Source organism: Pipistrellus hanaki (assembly GCF_964339955.1).
Source record: "Pipistrellus hanaki genome assembly, chromosome: 10".
Taxonomy (NCBI): domain Eukaryota; kingdom Metazoa; phylum Chordata; class Mammalia; order Chiroptera; family Vespertilionidae; genus Pipistrellus; species Pipistrellus hanaki.
Window position 1 is genome coordinate 44,992,486 of NC_140512.1, and position 18,587 is coordinate 45,011,072.

The following is an 18,587-nucleotide window of genomic DNA, read 5'->3' on the forward strand; positions in this document are numbered from 1 at the left end:
TGCAGCACAAGGCAAGATTGATGAAGTTGCTCTGATTTTCATATCAAAAAACCACAGCCAGGCTTCAGGCATAATCTGTCATACACTAGGAATCTGAAACTACCTAAATTTCCTATTTCGGTAGAACATGTTTCCTCTCTGCATATACTTGTGGAGTCATAACAGGGCCAACCCATAGATGCTTCCTGAACCTCAGAAGAATCTGATAATGAACAAAAGGAAAATAATTCTGTACGAGTACATACTTAACCAGTCATTGTTATTCTGCCTGTGAGATCCTAAGTAAAATGTGAGAGCAAGCAAGTTCAGGAGGTAGCTGCCTCAGTTGTCTCAATCTATGTTGGACTATGAATCCTTCATTTGACTAATATTTGACCCACCTACTCTCTCCTCTGCATCTCTAAACTTATCAATGCTTCTCTTTTCACAGAAATACATATATGCTATATATGCATGTATCTTTAGGGTATCTCACGGCACTTCATTTTTTTAATTACTTAGTGACCCACTTTTCACCTCTGTGATATCTTATGAGCCGCTTTCCATGTCTTTTTTCCAAAATACATTTTTTCCCCATAGGACATACCATATGTTAATCCACCCAACTCTGTTTTGTTTAACACACTGCAGTTTTAATGTTTCAATTATTATGTTGTAAACAACATTGCAATGAGCATTCCATTCCACATGTACACGTTCTTTTAGTATAAATGTCTAACTTGGATTTATTACACTACAAGTTTTACTGTGCCCCTAGCATCATTAGCCTGCTTCATGGACTTGCTACCCTAGTTGTCATCATAAGCTTCAAAGCTCCATATCTGCTCTGCCTATAAAGTTTTGCCCCAAATAAAAATAAAATATACTTTATGGAATACTTACTCTATTCCAAGCAGTAATCTAAGTAGTTCACCTGTATTTACTAATTTACTCTTCGAAACCATACAGAGAGATAAATACACTTATTAGCCTAGTTTTACATGAGGAAATGAGGCACAGAAGGTTAAAGTTGCCCACATGTTCACATCCCCAGAGCCTGTGCTTTGCAGTTACTGCACTATGAGTGTCCTGATGGGCTCCCTGACACCATCCAGGCTCGGTGTGAAGTGCTGCATGGTCCCAGGCCCTCAGATGCTGTTTGTAAGCACTGCCCAGTCACAGGCCATCACCATGCTGCTTACTCAATACTTGCCCTGCCCTGTTCCACTGCCAGACATATAGTCTCTTACAAATAAATAATGAACATGTGACAATATTTAGTTAGCCTGCTAGTAAAAGAAACAGCAGGAAAACCAAAGAGATTGTTCCAATAGCATTCAGGAACAGAAATTTATATAGTCAGACAGGAAAGGAATATCCAAATAAGATAATTGCATTCTGGTGAACTTTTTTTTTTTAATTAATCTTTATTGTTCAGATTATTACATATGTTCCTCTTTTCCCCCCCAAAAAGCTTCCCTCACGCAGTTCCCATCCCACCCCAGGCCCTCGCGCCCCCCAACCCCCACACACACACATACACACTGTACTCCTCCATAGGTGTAAACTCTTTGTCCAATCTCTTCCTGAATCCCCTCTATCATCTTCCCCCCAAGAATTGTCAGTCTGTTCCCTTTCCATGCCCCTGATTCTATGACATTTACCAGTTTGTTTTGTTCATCAGATTTTTTTTATTCATTTGATTTTTAGATTCACTTATTGATAGATATGTATTTGTGGTCACTTTGTTGTTCATAATTTTTTATCTTTATCTTCTTCTTCTTCCTCTTCTTAAAGAATACCTTCCAGCATTTCATATAATACTGGTTTGGTGGTGATGAACTCCTTTAGCTTTTTCTTATCTGTGAAGCTCTTTATCTGACCTTCAACTATAAATGATAGCTTTGCTAGGTAGAGTAATCTTACTTCCAAAGGATGAGAAAGTGTTATTGAAAGTGGTATTTATTCTTAGCTGAAAATTTTACAAATGCCAAAAAACATCATATTTTAAATTCTCCTAATGAAAGATTTAAATTCCCACTGACATGGGCATGTTATATGGAATATAGCTTAAAATATAGCTCCCTTGGTCATTGACAAAACTGTGAACCAGGAGAGAGTGGGCATATCTGTGTACCCTTCTGTGGATGTGTAAGCACATTTGATCAGAAAGGACTAGTGTACATAGGTAGGGTGTCTGATAAACAAGTAGAAGAATAGGGAGTCACTGTAGCATAGAATAAAAATCTGTCAAATCCTAAAATTACCTCATTGCTTGTCTATGACATGTGTGGTAAGAGAGTGACGGTCAGGAGGAACTAAAAGAAAAATGAAGAAGAATGAGAACATTGAGTTCAGCAGAAGAGACAACTGATGAGGGCAAGTTTCACTCAGCAAATAATATATTTGATTATTTTATTTATCATCTATATAGTGCTCATCCATTAGAGGATACAAATAAACATATTGTGACATCTAGAAGGAACATGTGAAAGGCAATATAAAGCAACTCTATAAGTTATGTCAGAAGACAATATATAATTATAAAATATTATATTTTATAATATTTTATAATTATATATTATAAAATATTAAGCAATATAAAGCAACTCTATAAGTTATGTCAGAAGACAATATATAATTATAAAATATTAACTTCACATACAGATAACAGAAAGTGCTATCACTATTGGAAGCAGGAAGATATTTAATACAGGGAATCAAGTGCTAACAAAATGTGGTGAAAGGCCTAGAGGAGTAGTCTACACTCTTCCACGAAGACTGGTTCCCAACTCAGCATCCAGAAGTATATTGTTGGGGAAGCATCGACCTATGAACCTGTTGGTCTCAAAGCCCTTAATGTATCATAGATACCTGAACAACTAACTCATATGCTGCTTCTTTCTCCCCACCTAACTCAGTTGAGACACCTTATTTTGGGTTCCAGAGACTTCTCTTTATGAGGACTATTTCCATAGAGCAGTGGTCGGCAAAATGCGTCTCTGTTGACTAATGAGTTTTCCAACTACTGCGTAAGGTATTACCCTCACCCAAAAGTTTTAACTTCAGGTTAAAGATATTAGTACATTATTAAATGTTTTTTAAGTGTTTTTCCCTAAGGCAGTGGCCAGCAAACTCATTAGTCAACAGAGCGGCAAATTGCGAGCCGCAGTTTGCCGACCACTGCCATAGAGCACAAACCATATGCATAGATACAGTCTCAGGACATAGATTATGTTTGATGTGGATGTGGGCATGGCTAATTAACATGAGTCCCACCCAGCTAAGGCATTAAAGGAGAAAGGACGGAGAATGGAAGGGCAGGAAGCAAATCAAATCATGTCTTTCTAATCACTTTTAACAGTATAGTCAGATCAGATGGCCTGGCAATAGATCAGTTTCTTCAGAGCCTCCTTGACTTCTCGGTTCCTTAGGCAGTAAATGAAAGGGTTGAAAGCAGGGGTGACAATGGCATAGAAGATGGAAATAACTTTGTTCAAGTTGAAGGCATGGATGACTCGAGGCCGGGCATACATGAAAATAGTGGCTGAGTAGAAGATGGTGACCACCACGAGGTGAGAGGCACAAGTAGAGAAGGCTTTCTGCTTTCCTGTGGTCATGCGTAGAACAGTGGCCAGAATATATCCATATGACAGGACAGTAATAGAGAGGGGCAAGAGTAAGATGACCAGCGCCAGGACAAAGTCCACCAACTCAGCTGTGGACATGTCCACACAGGAGAGGTTAAGTACTGGAGAGATGTCACAGAAGAAGTGATTGATGACATTGGGGCCACAGAAGCTGAGGTGAGAGATGAAGTAGATTTTAGCCAATGAGATGCCAAAGCCAATGGCCCAGGAAGCAAGAGCCAGGTGTAAGCAGAGCCTGTGGCTCATGATGGTGGGGTAGTGCAGTGGGCGGCAGATGGCCACATACCGGTCATAGGCCATGGCTGCCAGAAGCACACATTCTGTGCACATGAGCGCGATGAAAAAGTAAAGTTGTATCATACAGTGAGTGAAGGAAATGGTGTTGCTCACAGACCAAAAACCAAACAGCAACTTGGGTACAGTCACAGAGATGTACCAGGTCTCCAAGAAGGACAGGTTAGCCAGAAAGAAGTACATAGGCTTGTGCAGTGGCCGGTTCTGCTTCACCAATATGATGATGATCATGTTTTCAGCCATTGTCAAAATATAGGCCACAAGGAACATCAGGAACACTGCTGCACGCATGCCCCGGTTCCCAGGAAACCCCACCAGAATGAACTTAGTGACCCATGTCTGGTTCTTCACTTCCATATTGGAGACACAGGGCTTAGTTCTCCTGAGGGGAAAAAATCACTTAGTCAGACACCATGGTCCAGTTAGAACCTTCCATTCTTTGCCTTCTCTGCTAGCAATAACCATAATAGGTATCATTTAGTAAAAAATATATTATAAGCAAGACCATATACTGGTATAGTATGTACATAATGTAATTTAATTCTCATATGGCTTCTTTATGTTATTACTAGAGGCCTGGTACACAAATTTGTGCATGGGTGGGGTCCAGCTGGCCTGCCTTGATGGAGCTGATTGGGCCGGGCCAGCAGTGGGGAGGAGATGCAAGATGTTGGAGGGGCCGATCGGGGTCCCAATTGGGCCAGTTGGCCACCTAAGTGTGCATCATAGTGATTGGTTGTTCCATCGTTCTGGTCACTTGGCTTTTATACATATATAGATATCCATTTTAGTGATGAAGATAGGAGTCTTGGAAAGTAGTTATTAAGTAACTTACCAAGTTCCCACTGGCAGCAGGGTAGGAATCACATTCAAGTCTAAGCTGACAGTCCATGTTCAGTCTACTATCATTTGTTATCCTTCACAATCACCCAAAATTAAACAGTTTCAAACTCCCATGTTCCCATTGCCAATTCCAGAGAATACACCTGGCTTTCCTTGCCCATCATCCACCCAGAGCTCTGGAAGTTCCTCCTTACAATTCGTTTATCCTTCAGCTACTATCACTTTTTTTTGCTCTACATCCATTGAAATGAACCATATCTCTGTGAGGTACCTGAGAAGGGGAGAGAATAGCCATGCTTTTCAGCCCAGCCAGCGTGACTCAGTGGTTGAGCATTGGCCTATAAACTAGGAGGTCACAGTTTGATTCCTGGTCAGAGCACATGCTCAGGTTGTGGGCTCAATCCCCATTAGGGGGCATGCAGGAGGCAGCTGATGAATGATTCGCTTTCAACATTGATGTTTCTATCTCTCTTTCCTTTTCCTTTCTTCTCTGAAATCAATAAAAAATATATAATTTTAAAAAAATGAGTCATGCTTTTCAGTGTTAAAGATCCAGACCATGTCTGCTCTTGATTTGCTATATAGGGTGGGACAAAGTAGGTTTAAATTTTTCATATGGAAAATAATACAATGATTAATAAATAATAATACAAGAATAAACTATGTGTTTCATGTACTCACAACTGTAAATCTCCTTTTGCCCTACTCTGTGTGACCTTGAAATATGATCCTCTCTGAAACCCAATTTCCTCTTCTGTAAATGGAAATATTAATATTCATCCAGCTTATGCCATTATGGATCAAAACCTAAATGAAATCTTATATGAATTATAAGTAGTGATAAGTGTGAAAGGGACTCTTACCTCTCCATAGGTCACTAAAGAGGTAGGTTTGGAATAAGAGGGAAGAGACTAAATGCTATGAGCCAAGTAGAGCAGTGAGCACAAGAAATATGAACTTCCTCTTAGGAAGCTTTCAGTCCTTGGATAGGGGTTAGAGTCCCTGGGTAGAGATTTTTTTTAATAAGCAAAGATAGAAATACATAATAAAATTTGAGACATTTTCAGGGTTGAATAACAGACAATGTTATTAGTGTAATTAGAAAAGATCCCTCTGACCAATGAGGAGGTGACAGGAAGGCAGGTTTGTGGCCCTTGGAAGAGCTGGGCTGGGAGATAGGCTACCCTGTTGTGCTGCGGAGGGCACAGAGGGATAGTGGGAAGGTGGGCAGGGCCATTATGTGCATCATGGGGTTGTAGTAAGGGATCTGAACAGTGTTTTAATACAATGAGAAGCAAGTGGAGGATTGATGCTGGGTAGGGGTACAGTGATGCATGCTCTGGAAAGATCGTCCGATGGTTGCAGCAGACTTCAAGGCAGCAGGAGTGGGAGTCTGAGACTGGTTGGAAGCTAACCAGAGGTGACAGTAACCTTGACTACTGGGGCAGTTTCAGAGAAGTGGGTGTATTTAAGAAACATTTCAGAAGAGTCTTTAGCAGTAATTGATGGATTGAATATGGGGTTAAAGGAAAAACAGAAATCAAGGAGGAATCTCATAATCTGTGCTTAGACATGGATGGGATACCATTTACTACGATGGGCAAAACTTGGGATGCTTATAGGCCTGTTCCTCATAGGTAAGGCCATGGCAAAGGGCAAGAAGTTGGTAGGATTATGGTTTGATTAATTTTAACATGAAGCCTAAGTCATCAGTGCAGAAAATTCTCTGACAATAATATACTGATTACATACTAGGTGCCAGTAAGTTTGCTAAGTACTTTTCACACAATATCCCATTAAATCCACAAAACACTACTAATGAGGTGCTGTTATTCTAATTTCACAGAAGACTCTGTGATTTAGATGAACATTTCTAAGTGAGAGAGTAATGAGTCAGAATCACAGCAAAGCCGCGATCTGTCTGGCTGTGGAAATATACATACATACATACACACACACACACACACACACACACACACACACACACACACACTGTATAGCATTCTCTTAATTACTAGGCTGCCACATAAAGATGAGAAATACAGATTTGGGATTTGCCTCCTCTTTTAAACATTTAAAACTTTTGGCTATTTTAGGAAATATTTTTTAGACCTACTGAAATTTCACTATAGGCACATGCTATTACAGATAAGCCCAACTTTAATATATACCTATATGACATAGGTACATATTCAATCAGACAAAGAAAACAGAAATGAATGTATAGAAATGCTTTGTAACTGTATCAGAGAAGAGATAATCATTGACTGAGTCTTGAAATATAAATAAGTGAGTAGGTAATGCATTAAAGGTACATGAATGAGAGAATAAAGGCACAGAGGTATGAAACAGACAGGCATTGTCAGGAAGCATCTCATTATGGCCTAATGGCTATGTGAATATGAATGAATAAAAGAGTGAAGAGAGAGAGAGAGAATACATAGTGTCAAGAGCTACATCATGGAGACTTTTGTATGAGATATTAATTCTTAAATTATCCTATAGAACATTACAGTAAGTAACCACTGAATTTTTTTCAGCAGATTTAACTGTAACATCCTCATATTCTGCCCTTGCTTTTGATGTTGGGGATAGATTAGGATGGGTCACAGTTTCCAAACCAGAGACTGAGAGATGAAGTTGGAAGACACCCCCCCTAGCAGACACTTAAAGACACACACACAAAGAGGAAAATCACCAGTTACAATGTTTGCTAAAGAAACACATTTAGATATATTGATACCTGCTCACAAATCACACAAGTAATTTTGCACTCCTAAAGAAAGCTTAGTAAAATAAAATTTCCCTAATTTTTATTAGCTAAATGAAGACTATATAGGCATTAATTACTGTATACTAAAAAGAAGAATTGACCATATTATCAGTGTATGATTTTACTGTAAAATTTGTGGGCCTTTCCATTGATGATGATTTCTATTCCATTACAGTGTACTCAAACTTATTTCCCCCACAGCAGATTTTTACCATTAATCTAGAATCAAATATCTTAGCTTCTCTCCATTCTTATTCCTACTGTGTATGCACCTTTCCTTAATCTTGTCCACATTCTACATAAGTAGGTTTTGAGTAATTTAAGTTTGAGGAAACATAACCTTCGTCCCTGCTGAGACAACAGCAGTTTTTGTAACCAGAGTCACAAATGATTCACCAGGAAGACACAGCAGCCTGAAGTACAGAAAGTCAGAGGTGTGGGAGGATCTGCTGATTGGGATCAGAATCTGCAGCACTTATTTCTGATTCAAAAATAAGATTCCTTCCAGAGTGGTAGAGGGAGTGTGTTCTCTCAGCTCGATACATACCTGGCTGCACTAGACTTTCAAAAGATGAGATTATCTATCGATTCCTGGGAACCAAGGGTGGGTAGTAGGAAGATATGGCAATGGAATTAACTAGCACTGAAGCACTGCTGAGCCACCGAGCTGCCTGTGTAGTCAGACAGTGACACTCTGAGAGGGGACACTTACCACGGCTCAGCAGCCTCTGCTGGAATAGGACGTGACAAGAAATTCTTCACTGATTCTAAAGCAGAGAAAAGTAGAAAAAAAAGGTTCAGGTACTGAACAGTGAGGAACCCAGTCTGTAAAGCTGGAAGGACTGAATGGGCACAAGTTACCCAACTGCTTCCACACTGACATCCAGGACTGGAGGAAAGGTGAGCCCGGGGGCCCAGGGCTACATGTGTGCCTGATGCGGCAACAGGCGGGCTCTCTGAGCACCCTGGGGCCAGTGCACCCATCATCGTCCTGGGGGAGCTGCTCTGGGGCGCTTCAAGCAGTGAAGATCTCTGTATTCTGAGGGTTTTATATGGGATCAGGACTCTCCCTCCATCTCTGCAAAGGCCCAAGAGGAAAGCACCAAGATGGTGGCAGTTCAGGTCTCTTGTGGGAGCCATGAAAATTTCTGTTTGCCTGTTGTAACAGCCTATTTGTTTTATATAATATTAGTTCCATGGATGCGGGAGCTACTTATCGCCACATGCTTTGAAAAGAACCATGTTTGAATTCATTCTTTGTTGAAGAAAAAAGAAAAATTACTTCTTTTAAATCTATTTGCAGATTGTTGATTATTATTCAATCTTCAGCTTATCTGAAACAGGAAGATCATATCAGTTCTTCAAGGGAGACATTAATTCCTAAAGTAGACTTATATTGCTACACTTCAGTACATTTTTAATTAAAGTTTTTGCTATAAATGCTTGTGTCATAATGTGTGTTAAATAAATTTATCCTGTGATGGGACCATCATTACTTTGTCAACTGCCTTTGGGAGTCACTTGACCAATATTTTATGTTTTGGGACAAAACTCCAGTTTACCAAACATCATTTCTCTATCATCTGTTGACCTCTGAAGCAAGCCCCCCGAGGAAGAAAAAATGTCAGGTTCACTATCCTTTCCTGGAATGGTAAATGGAGATATTAACAGTTATGAACAACTCAATCTGCCACACTTGCTTATGGCAATGAAGCAGCCTTCAATATAGTTTCTCTTATAGGACTGAAGTTGAAAACCAAATTGTAGCAAATAAAAATAAGGCAATTCCTTCAGATCTCTGGCCTCAATTTCTCTCAAAACCCGAGAAAAACTCCGACAGCCTCCACAGTGTAAAATTGGGTATTATTCACAATTTTCCAACAAGGATTTAAAATATACTGTCATATGGTGGTCACTGATAGAAATGGAAATGAGAGTGTCCACCAAATGACAGCTGTGCTAACCAGGTCTGGTTGCCTGCTGTGCTGACAGTGGGGGAGGGAGACTGGAAAGGGGAGCACACTTCTCCAAAGATAGGAAATGCTCATCCTAAATGCCCGTTAAGGAATGATCATATAAGTTTGTGAGGAACTTCTGTGAATTGCTGTGACTGTGTCCTTCATACGAGATGATCAGGGTCCAAATTTCATGCAAATAATCCCAAATAGGTTAGAGATGACACAAACTGGCTCTAGTCCATGACATATGACACAGCCTATCCTAGAATTCAACTATATAGGCTCTTGTTGAAGCTGTTTTTATCTCTATCTGTTGGCGTTCTAGGTTGGAGATTTTTCAGGACCCAGTCCAGGATATATGGGAGAAAGTCAGGAAACCCTGGGAACTCACTGTTGTGTTGTTCCTCATCCTGGGGACTCTTGGCTGTCGCCTGCTTTTTCTCAGTCTTCTGTCTGTTGTTGTGTTATGTCCAGGTTTTTCAATGATAAAGGGAAGTTATGTTTTCACTCCTGAGTAGGATGTTACCATGATTTTTTTATCTAGTCACCATTTGGACAAGCAAGAGGCCTTGACACTTTAATTTATTAGCTTGATGGTAAATCTACTTCTGAATGTAGGAGAGTTAACTGCATATGCAATGTCCTCAAGATGACCAGAGTACATTGAAGGAATGATCATATAAGTTTGCATGGAAGCTACTCTTTCTGGCATAGAAAGAGGAGTAACAAGACAAAATGTGTGTGTGTGTGTGTGTGTGTGTGTGTGTGTGGGAGGGGGGGCGTAGGAGGTCAGGGGGAGTAATGGATGAGAAAAATGTGGTAGGCTTAATGTAATAGAGGTCATGGTGGGATCAAATTTGTTTGAGTTATACTATATGGTGTAAACTGGAAAGAGGAATCAGAGTGAATGGTCAGAGTGGGGAACTTAAATGCAGATGTCATAGGTAATACAATTATTAGCAATAGAATGGTCTATCTAGGGTATAATGGCAGAAATGGGTGACCTAACGTGGGTTAGAGGTCAAAAAACATTGAAAAGAGTTAGAAACAAACTAACTGAGATGCCAGGATGCCAAATAGATCTGCATAAATGTAGGCATTTCCACGGTGATAACAGAATTGTTTTTTACCAGGGGCTAAATGAACGGGATAGCCAGTAAATGATGAAGACAGGGAGACAATGGTACTGTAGCACAGGCTTCAAAGAAGGTGGAGTTATTCAGGGAAAAGTAAAGAGCAATGGTCTGAAAGGAGCAGAGTATCAAGAAAAATGTCTTCTTCACCTCTACCCACTATTAGAGGAAATATGGAAAGCAAAGGGTCTGTATTTGAGAGGGCTGATGGGAATCAGAGTTCTCAGTGAACAGTCAGGTTCAAATACAGCAAAAGAGAGAAGAATGCATTCAACAAAGAGCGTTAGAATATAAAGCATTTTGCTGAACACAGAGCACAAGTTTTAGAAGACAATTAATGATTGTGGTATCTCATTGTTGTCTTTTTAATCACACTCTATGATAAGCAGCCTTGTTTTTATTTCTCCTTACACAATATAAAAATTAGAATTAAACCTTACATTTCTGACATGGTTTAACCAAAATGGGATCTCTTTTTTTCTCTGTTACACATTTTATCACAATATATGCATTACTTGCAAGTACTTGCATTGAATTTTTTTTTGTACATGTAAGCAGTTAGTTTTTTTTGAATTTCTTTATTGATTAAGGTAGCACATATTTGTCTTCATCCCCCCCATTCCCATCCCAAACCCCTCCCCACACATGTCCCCACCCCTCTGTTGTCCGTGACCACTGGTTAGGCTCATATGCATGCATGCAAGTCCTTTGGTTGATCTCTTCCCCTTATCCCCACACTCCCCTACCTTCCCTCTTAGGTCTGACAGTCTGATCTATGCTTCCTTGTCTCCAGGTCTGTTCTTGTTCATCAGTTTATGTTGTTCATCATTTCTCCTAGATGACTGAGATTATGTGCTACTAGAAATACACTTATAAGAACCAAAAATGAGACAAGCAATAATGGTTATGCTGAGAGGCAATTGAATCAGTCTGTAGTGAGTTTCTTTCTGGGCCAACACTTCTTTTGCATCCTAATTTCAATATCGAACAGTTCCTTATGTGTACATGTCAGCAATGATATTTCAGTTCTGGATGGTGGATAAATGGTGGTAATACAGGTCCAACCTTCCTCATTGTTGTTTTGATTTGCATCTCTCAAAGGTGCAAATTAGTGATTTTGAGCTTTTTTTCATATGACCTTCCGTATGTCTGCTTTTGAGAAGTATCTAAGTCCTTTACCCATTTTTTATTGGATTGTTTATCTTCCTCTTATTAAGTTATATGAGTTCCATATAAATTTTGGAGATTAAACCCTTATCAGATGTCACATTGGCAAATATGTTCTCCCATGCAGTTGGCTTTCTTGTTTTTTGTTATTGATGGTTTTTTTTGCAGAAGCTTTTTATTTTGATGTAGTCCCATTTATTTATTTTCTTCTTAGTTTCCATTGTCCTAGGAGATATGTTGGTAAACATATTGCTACAAGCTATATCTGACATTTTGCTGCCTATGAATTCTTCTAAGATTTTATGGTTTCCCATCTTATGTTTAAGTCTTTTATCCATTTTGAGTTTATTTTTGTGTATGGAGTAAGTTGGTGGTCGAGTTTCTTTCTTCTTTCTTTCTTTCTTCTTTTCTCTTTCTTTCTTTCTTTCTTTCTTTCTTTCTTTCTTTCTTTCTTTCTTTCTTTCTCTTGCTTTCTTGCTTTCTTGCATATATCTGTCCAATTTTTCCACCACCATTTATTGAAGAGACTGTCTTGACTCCATTATATGCTCTTGCCTCCTATGTCAAATATTAATTGAGCATAATGGGTTGGGTCAATTTATGAATTCCCTGTTCTGTTCCATTGGTCTATTTGTAATTTGTATGTTCTTGCACCAGTACCAAGCTGTTTTGACAACAGTGGGTTTGTAATATAATTTGATGTCTAGCATTGTGATCCCTCCAACTTTGTTCTTTTTTTTCCTCAAGATTTCTGTGATTATTCAGGGTCTTCTTTTATTCCATATAAATTTTTTGGAGAGTTTGTTATAGGTCTGTGAAATATTAACAAATCAACATAAGCAAATGTTAGCAAGGATGTGGAGAAAAGGGAACCCTCGTACACTGCTGGTGGGGATGCAAACTGGCACAGTCTCTGTGGAAAACAGAGGAGTTTCCTCAAGAAATTAAAAATGAGGAGAAACCAAGATGGTGGCATAAGGTATACACCTGTACATGCTGCCTCTCACAACCACACCAAAACTACAACTAACAGACAAAATGACTATCACCCAGAACCACGGGAAAGCTGACTGAGTAGAAGTTCTACAATTAGAAGGAAAGAAAAAAGCACATTGAGACCAGGTAGGACATGCAGAGGTGCGGAAAAGCAGAGGTACAGAGTCGTGAAAATCAGGCTGACGACTGGGTGTGCTGTTATTTTCAATTGGGAAGAAGATACAAGCTCCCTACTGCTCTGAAATCCAGTTTCTGGTGAGACTCTGGGGACTCAGACTCCTACAGGGAGAAGCCGGACTGTCTGCCATCAGGTCAGAAAGTGAGGTTAACTGTCTTGCAGAAGTGCTTGTAGGAATCATTGTTTACTGCAGTGGGGTGTGGGACTTGGGGACAGAAAACTTTCCCTACCTGGTGAAAGAAATAGACTTACAAATCCAGGAAACACAGAGAACCCCAAACAAGAGGAATCCAAAGAGGACCACCCTGAGACATATCATAATTAAAATGCCAAGAGCAAAAGACAAAGAGAGAATCTTGAAGCAGCAAGAGAAAAACAGTTACCTACAATAGAGTACCCATAGGACTGTCAGCTGATTTTTCAACAGAAACTATGCAGGCCAGAAGGGAGTAGCAAGAAATATTCAAAGTGATGAACAGCAAGAACCTACAACCAAGATTACTCTACCCAGTAGAGCTATCATTTAGAATTGAAGGTCAGATAAAGAGCTTCACAGACAAGAAAAAAAAGTTCATCACCACCAAACCAGGATTATATGAAATGCTGAAAGGTATTCTTTAAGAAGAGGAAGAATAAGAAAAAGGTAAAGATATAATAAAATATAATCTAAAAATCAAGTGAATAAAAAAATCTAATGAACAGAATAAACTGGTGAACATAATCAGGGGCATAGAAAGGGAGTGGACTGACAATTCTTGGGGGGAAAGGAGTGTGAGGGGTGCAGGAAGGGATTGGATAAAAATCTTACACCTATGGATGAAGACAGTGGCCAGGGATAAGGGCATGGGGCAGGGGAAGGGGGAAATTGAGTGGAGGGGAGTAATGGGGGGAAAACAGGAACATCTGCAATAATCTGAACAATAAATATTTATTTAAAAAATAAAAATTAAAAATGGAACTTCTATTTGACCCAGAAATCCCACTCCCAGAAATATATCCCAAGAAACCAGAAACACCAATCAGAAAGAACATATGCACCCCTATGTTCATAGCAGCACAATTTATAATAGCTAAGATTTGGAAACAAAAGCCTAAGCACCCATTAGCAGATGAGTGGATTAAAAAACGGTGATGCATCTACACAATGAAATACTATGCTGCTATAAAAAAGAAAGAACTCTTACCATTTGCAACAGCATGGAAGGAACTGGAGAGCATTATGCTAAGCGAAATAAGCCAGTCAGAGAAGGATAAATATCACAGGATCTCACTCATTTGTGGAATATAATGAACAACATAAAATGATGGGGGGAAAAATAGATCCAAAGACATAGAAGCATCGAACAGACCATCAAACCTTGAAGGGAAAGCAGGGGAAGGGTAGGAGGATCGGAAGAGATCAACCAAAGAACTTTTATGCGTATACACGTAACAATGGAGGTGGTGTTGAAGGCTTGGGCTGGGGAGTGGAGGCAGACTGGGAGAGAACAACGGTGGAAAAGGGGACACATATAATACTTTCAACAATAAGAAGTCGTTTTGTCTTTTGTTTAGAAAAATATTTGAGATATCATAGGAGGTTAGCATGTGGGTCAGATATGTGTGACAAATGGAGATAAAAGTCTAGATGATGAAGGATTGTCAGGCATAACAATATTGCTTGGGATAATCTCTTAAGAGAGGGTGATTAATAAAATTTAATTAAAACCTCTTTCTCCAGTGGTCTCTATCCAAGTTCTTACATCCTGGAGAGGTGGCAGCTTTATTTTGTGATGATAACTCTGGCTTTGGTTTCTTCACTTTCGACACCATAAAAATGTATAGCTTTTAAAGCTTAATTTCATTTTTAGAAGATTTTAGCTTGTTGCTTGTCTTAACACAACTTAATTTTCATGCCCCGAGTCCTTTACTTTAAGCTTAAGCCATTTTTTTGTTGGCTAAAGTTGTTTTCACATTTTTTTGTTACAATTGTTATAGTCTTTTAAAGGGTGAATGGGCAATTAGCCTAATGCCTTAAGCATCTCACCAAGAAGATAAACACATGAAAAGTAAATACATGAAAAGATGTTTCCAGTGTTTCATCATCAATGAAATGCAAATTTTAAAAAAGCAACACACCTGTTAGAATGGCCAAAATCTAGATCATTGACAACACCAATTGCTGGTGGAAAATGGAGCAAAAAACCTCTCATTCGCCAAAACCGGTTTAGCTCAGTGGATAGAGCGTCAGTCTGCGGACTGAAAGGCCCCAGGTTTGATTCAGGTCAAGGGCATATACATTGGTTGCAAGCACATCCCTGGTGTGAAGTGTGCAAGAGGCAGCTGGTGGATGTCTCTCTCTCATCGATGTTTCTAGCTCTCTCTCTCTCCCCTCTCCCTTCCTCTCTGTAAAAAATCAATAAAATATATTGAAACAAAAAAAACAAAAACAAAAAAAACCTCTCATTCAATGCTGCTGGGAATGCACAATGGTACAGCTACTTTGGAAGACAGTTTGGTGTGTTTTTTTTGTTTGTTTGTTTTGTGGGGTTTTATTTTGTTTTTGTTTTTTTTTACAAAACTAAACATATATTTACCATGTGATCCAGCAATTATGGGTTTTGGTATTTACCAAAAATGTTGGAAAATATGTCCACAAAACCTAGTAGCTGTATTCATAATTGCCAAAATTTGAAAACAATGTTGTCTTTCAGTAGCACAAACCCTGCTACATACAGATAATGGAATACTACTTAGTTCTAAAAAGAAAGAACTATGAAGCCTTGAAAAGACATAAAGGAAACTTAAATGTATATCACTAAGGCAAAGAAGCCAATCTGAAAAGGCTACATACTACATTATTTCAATTATATGACATGTGGTCCTATTTTTACTACCTGGAGGTAGGTTCACAGTGATATATAATGAACATGTATTATTTGGTTTCTCTTTTAATAACTTTTCTGCTTATTTTATCTATGGAACAGAAATAGAAAGTAAACTAATGGTATAAATTGGGGAATAAAAATTTAAAATAATCTTGGCATATTGGTGTGATATGTGAAAATCAATAATAACAATTAGTAAATATACATACTACATTTAAGTTTTTAAAAGAGTGCAATGGGTGTGAAGACTTTGTAACCAGTTTATAGGAAACAAGTATTGGAAAATTAATTAAATAAAAGTCAATAGGGGAAAAAAGGAGATATATGTACTATTATTGTAGTCATTTAAACAACAAAATACAAAAAAAAAAGACTATGGTGATGAATAATTTTGGAAATAAATATGGTGACGTTTGCATAACATTTTCTAATGCAATTAATGCCACTAATAAAGCCCCAGATGATTCTTTTAGCCATTGATACACCAGTAAAACAAAAAATGATTAGATGAAGTCTAAATGCCACTAGATATGTGAGACAAGATGATCTAAGGATGAGGTTCTCCCATGGATCACTGGCATAAATTATCTGATATTGGCCTATGTAAAGAAATTCATTAATCATTCAAATGCAAGGATCTGACCATAATAATCTTCAGTGCAAATGTGATCTCCTTTGTGTTTTGATAAGAATTTCTTATAGTTTTTATCTTTTATCTCTAAATTTCTTTAAAACTTTCCTGACAGCAGCCATAACTTCCTTATTTCTTAAGCTATAAATCAAGGGGTTCAACATAGGTGCCACCACAGCATAGAATAGAGCAACCATCTTCTCCTCTTCCATTGAGGACGCTGACTGTGGCCCCAGGTAGGTGAAGATGGTAGCCCCGAAGCACATGGACACCACAGTGAGGTGGGAAGCACAAGTTCCAAAGGCTTTGCTGCGTCCCTGAGCAGAGCGAATACGCAGAATGGCAGCAACTATATGACCATAGGAGAAGAGGACCAGGGCACAGGGAAGCATGATCACCAGAAATCCTGAGATGGCCACCATGACCATGTTGAAGGAGATGTCCACGCAGGCTAGCCGCAGCACAGCCAGGGTCTCACAGGCAAAATGGTTAACAATGTTGTGACACAGGGGAAGCCGAAAGGTGATGATTGTTTCCATCAGGGAATTCATGAAACCAGCCACCAAGCAGCTGGCAGCCAGCCCCAGGCACAGCCCTCCATGCATGATGACTGTGTAGTGCAGTGGGTGGCACACTGCCACATAGCGGTCATAGGCCATGGCTCCCAGCAGGAAGAACTCAGACCCTCCCAATGCCAGGGACACATAGAGCTGGAGCACACAGTTGTAGAATGGGATGGACTTCTGGGCTGAGAGCAAGTGGGCTAGCATTTGTGGGACAATACTGTTTGCATAACAAAGATCCACAAAGGATAAAACAGAAAGAAAGAAGTACATAGGGGTATGAAGCCTGCTGTCCAGTCTGATCAGAAGAAGAATGAGGAGATTTCCCACAATAGTCACCAAGTACATGATCAGGAACAAGACAAAGAGGGAGACTTGTGTTCCCCAGTCACTGGTCAGCCCCAGCAGAAGGAACTCACTCACCCATGTCTGGGTTTTATTTTCCTGGCCCATGAGTTCCTGAGGATTAAACTAAAGGTGTTGATGTAACAATCATGGAAACTCAGGATTGGAAGGGTGGCTTTTAGACCATATGGAGAGCCTACCCATCTGAACCTAAAGTTTCCCTAGAACATCTCAGCCAAACTCTGCTTGAACATATCCATACATGAAGAACACAACGGAATCCAGCTGTGCAGCTGGAAATCAAGGATAAAAGAAATTACATTCTAGGAGTTCAATTAATTGGAACATAATTTCTCCCAAACCTCTGTTCTTAGATGGGAGAAGGAAATGAATGAAGTGGGACTTAAAATTCTATTCAATTTAATATTTGTTATATAACTCCTGGCTTTCTGGTGAGAAAGTTCTTGGTCCACATGAAAATATACTTCAGAATGATGTCCAATACCATTTAACTGCTTTTATTTACTAGGTTTCCACTCTAAATATCTGACACAACCCTACTTACCTCTCCTCAGTGCAATGTATCTATGAAATCCCAAATGATTTAAATATAAATATTCTTAAAGGTTTTTTTTTACTAAATTATTTTGAATTTATCTTCTGTAACTTGTCTTTTTACTTTCATTGATTTTAGAAAAAGAGGAAGAAGAGATATATACATCAAAGAGAGAGAAACATTGATAGGCTGCCTCCTGTATAACCCCTAATGAGGATTGAGCCCACAACATGGGTATATGACCGAACCGGAAATTGATCTGGTGACCTCTTGGCTCATGGGTCAATGCTCAACAACTGAGCCACACTGGCTGGGCTGTATTTTTACTTTGAGAGTGTAAAGTGGGAGGCCTTCTCTCCACCTACCTCACACAAGTGGTCCAGGTAGGCAAGGTCAATCCAATGTGGTCTAATTCAAGTATCATGTGTTGCATAGAGAAGGTATACATAGCTTCTAAAATTCATCTCTTATGCCCCCCCCCCAAGAGGAATTTAATGGAGTGTTTATTGATGTCAGGTTATTACTTAATAACAATATTTTAAGGAAAGGACAGCTATTCACTCACAATAAAACATCAATATAACCTCACCAGTGAAGATAGAAAAGAGATCAGGTCATGATTATTATTATAGAACATAATGTCATAAGCAGTAG

The 18,587-nt window shown here is 39.1% G+C and overlaps 1 protein-coding gene across 1 annotated transcript in view; it reads right to left on the bottom strand.

The window, feature by feature from the left end:
• LOC311629356 (uncharacterized protein) overlaps window positions 1-17,485 on the bottom strand; it is a gene marked incomplete at its 5' end in the record, with an annotated part of 44,726 nt that extends 27,241 nt beyond the window's left edge. The window contains 2 exons of the mRNA XM_084897316.1: window positions 3,363-4,305; window positions 16,548-17,485. Coding sequence (XP_084753442.1) covers window positions 3,363-4,305; window positions 16,548-17,485 — 1,881 coding nt within the window. The remainder of the gene's footprint in view (window positions 1-3,362; window positions 4,306-16,547) is intronic.
• Window positions 17,486-18,587: the final 1,102 nt, after the last annotated feature.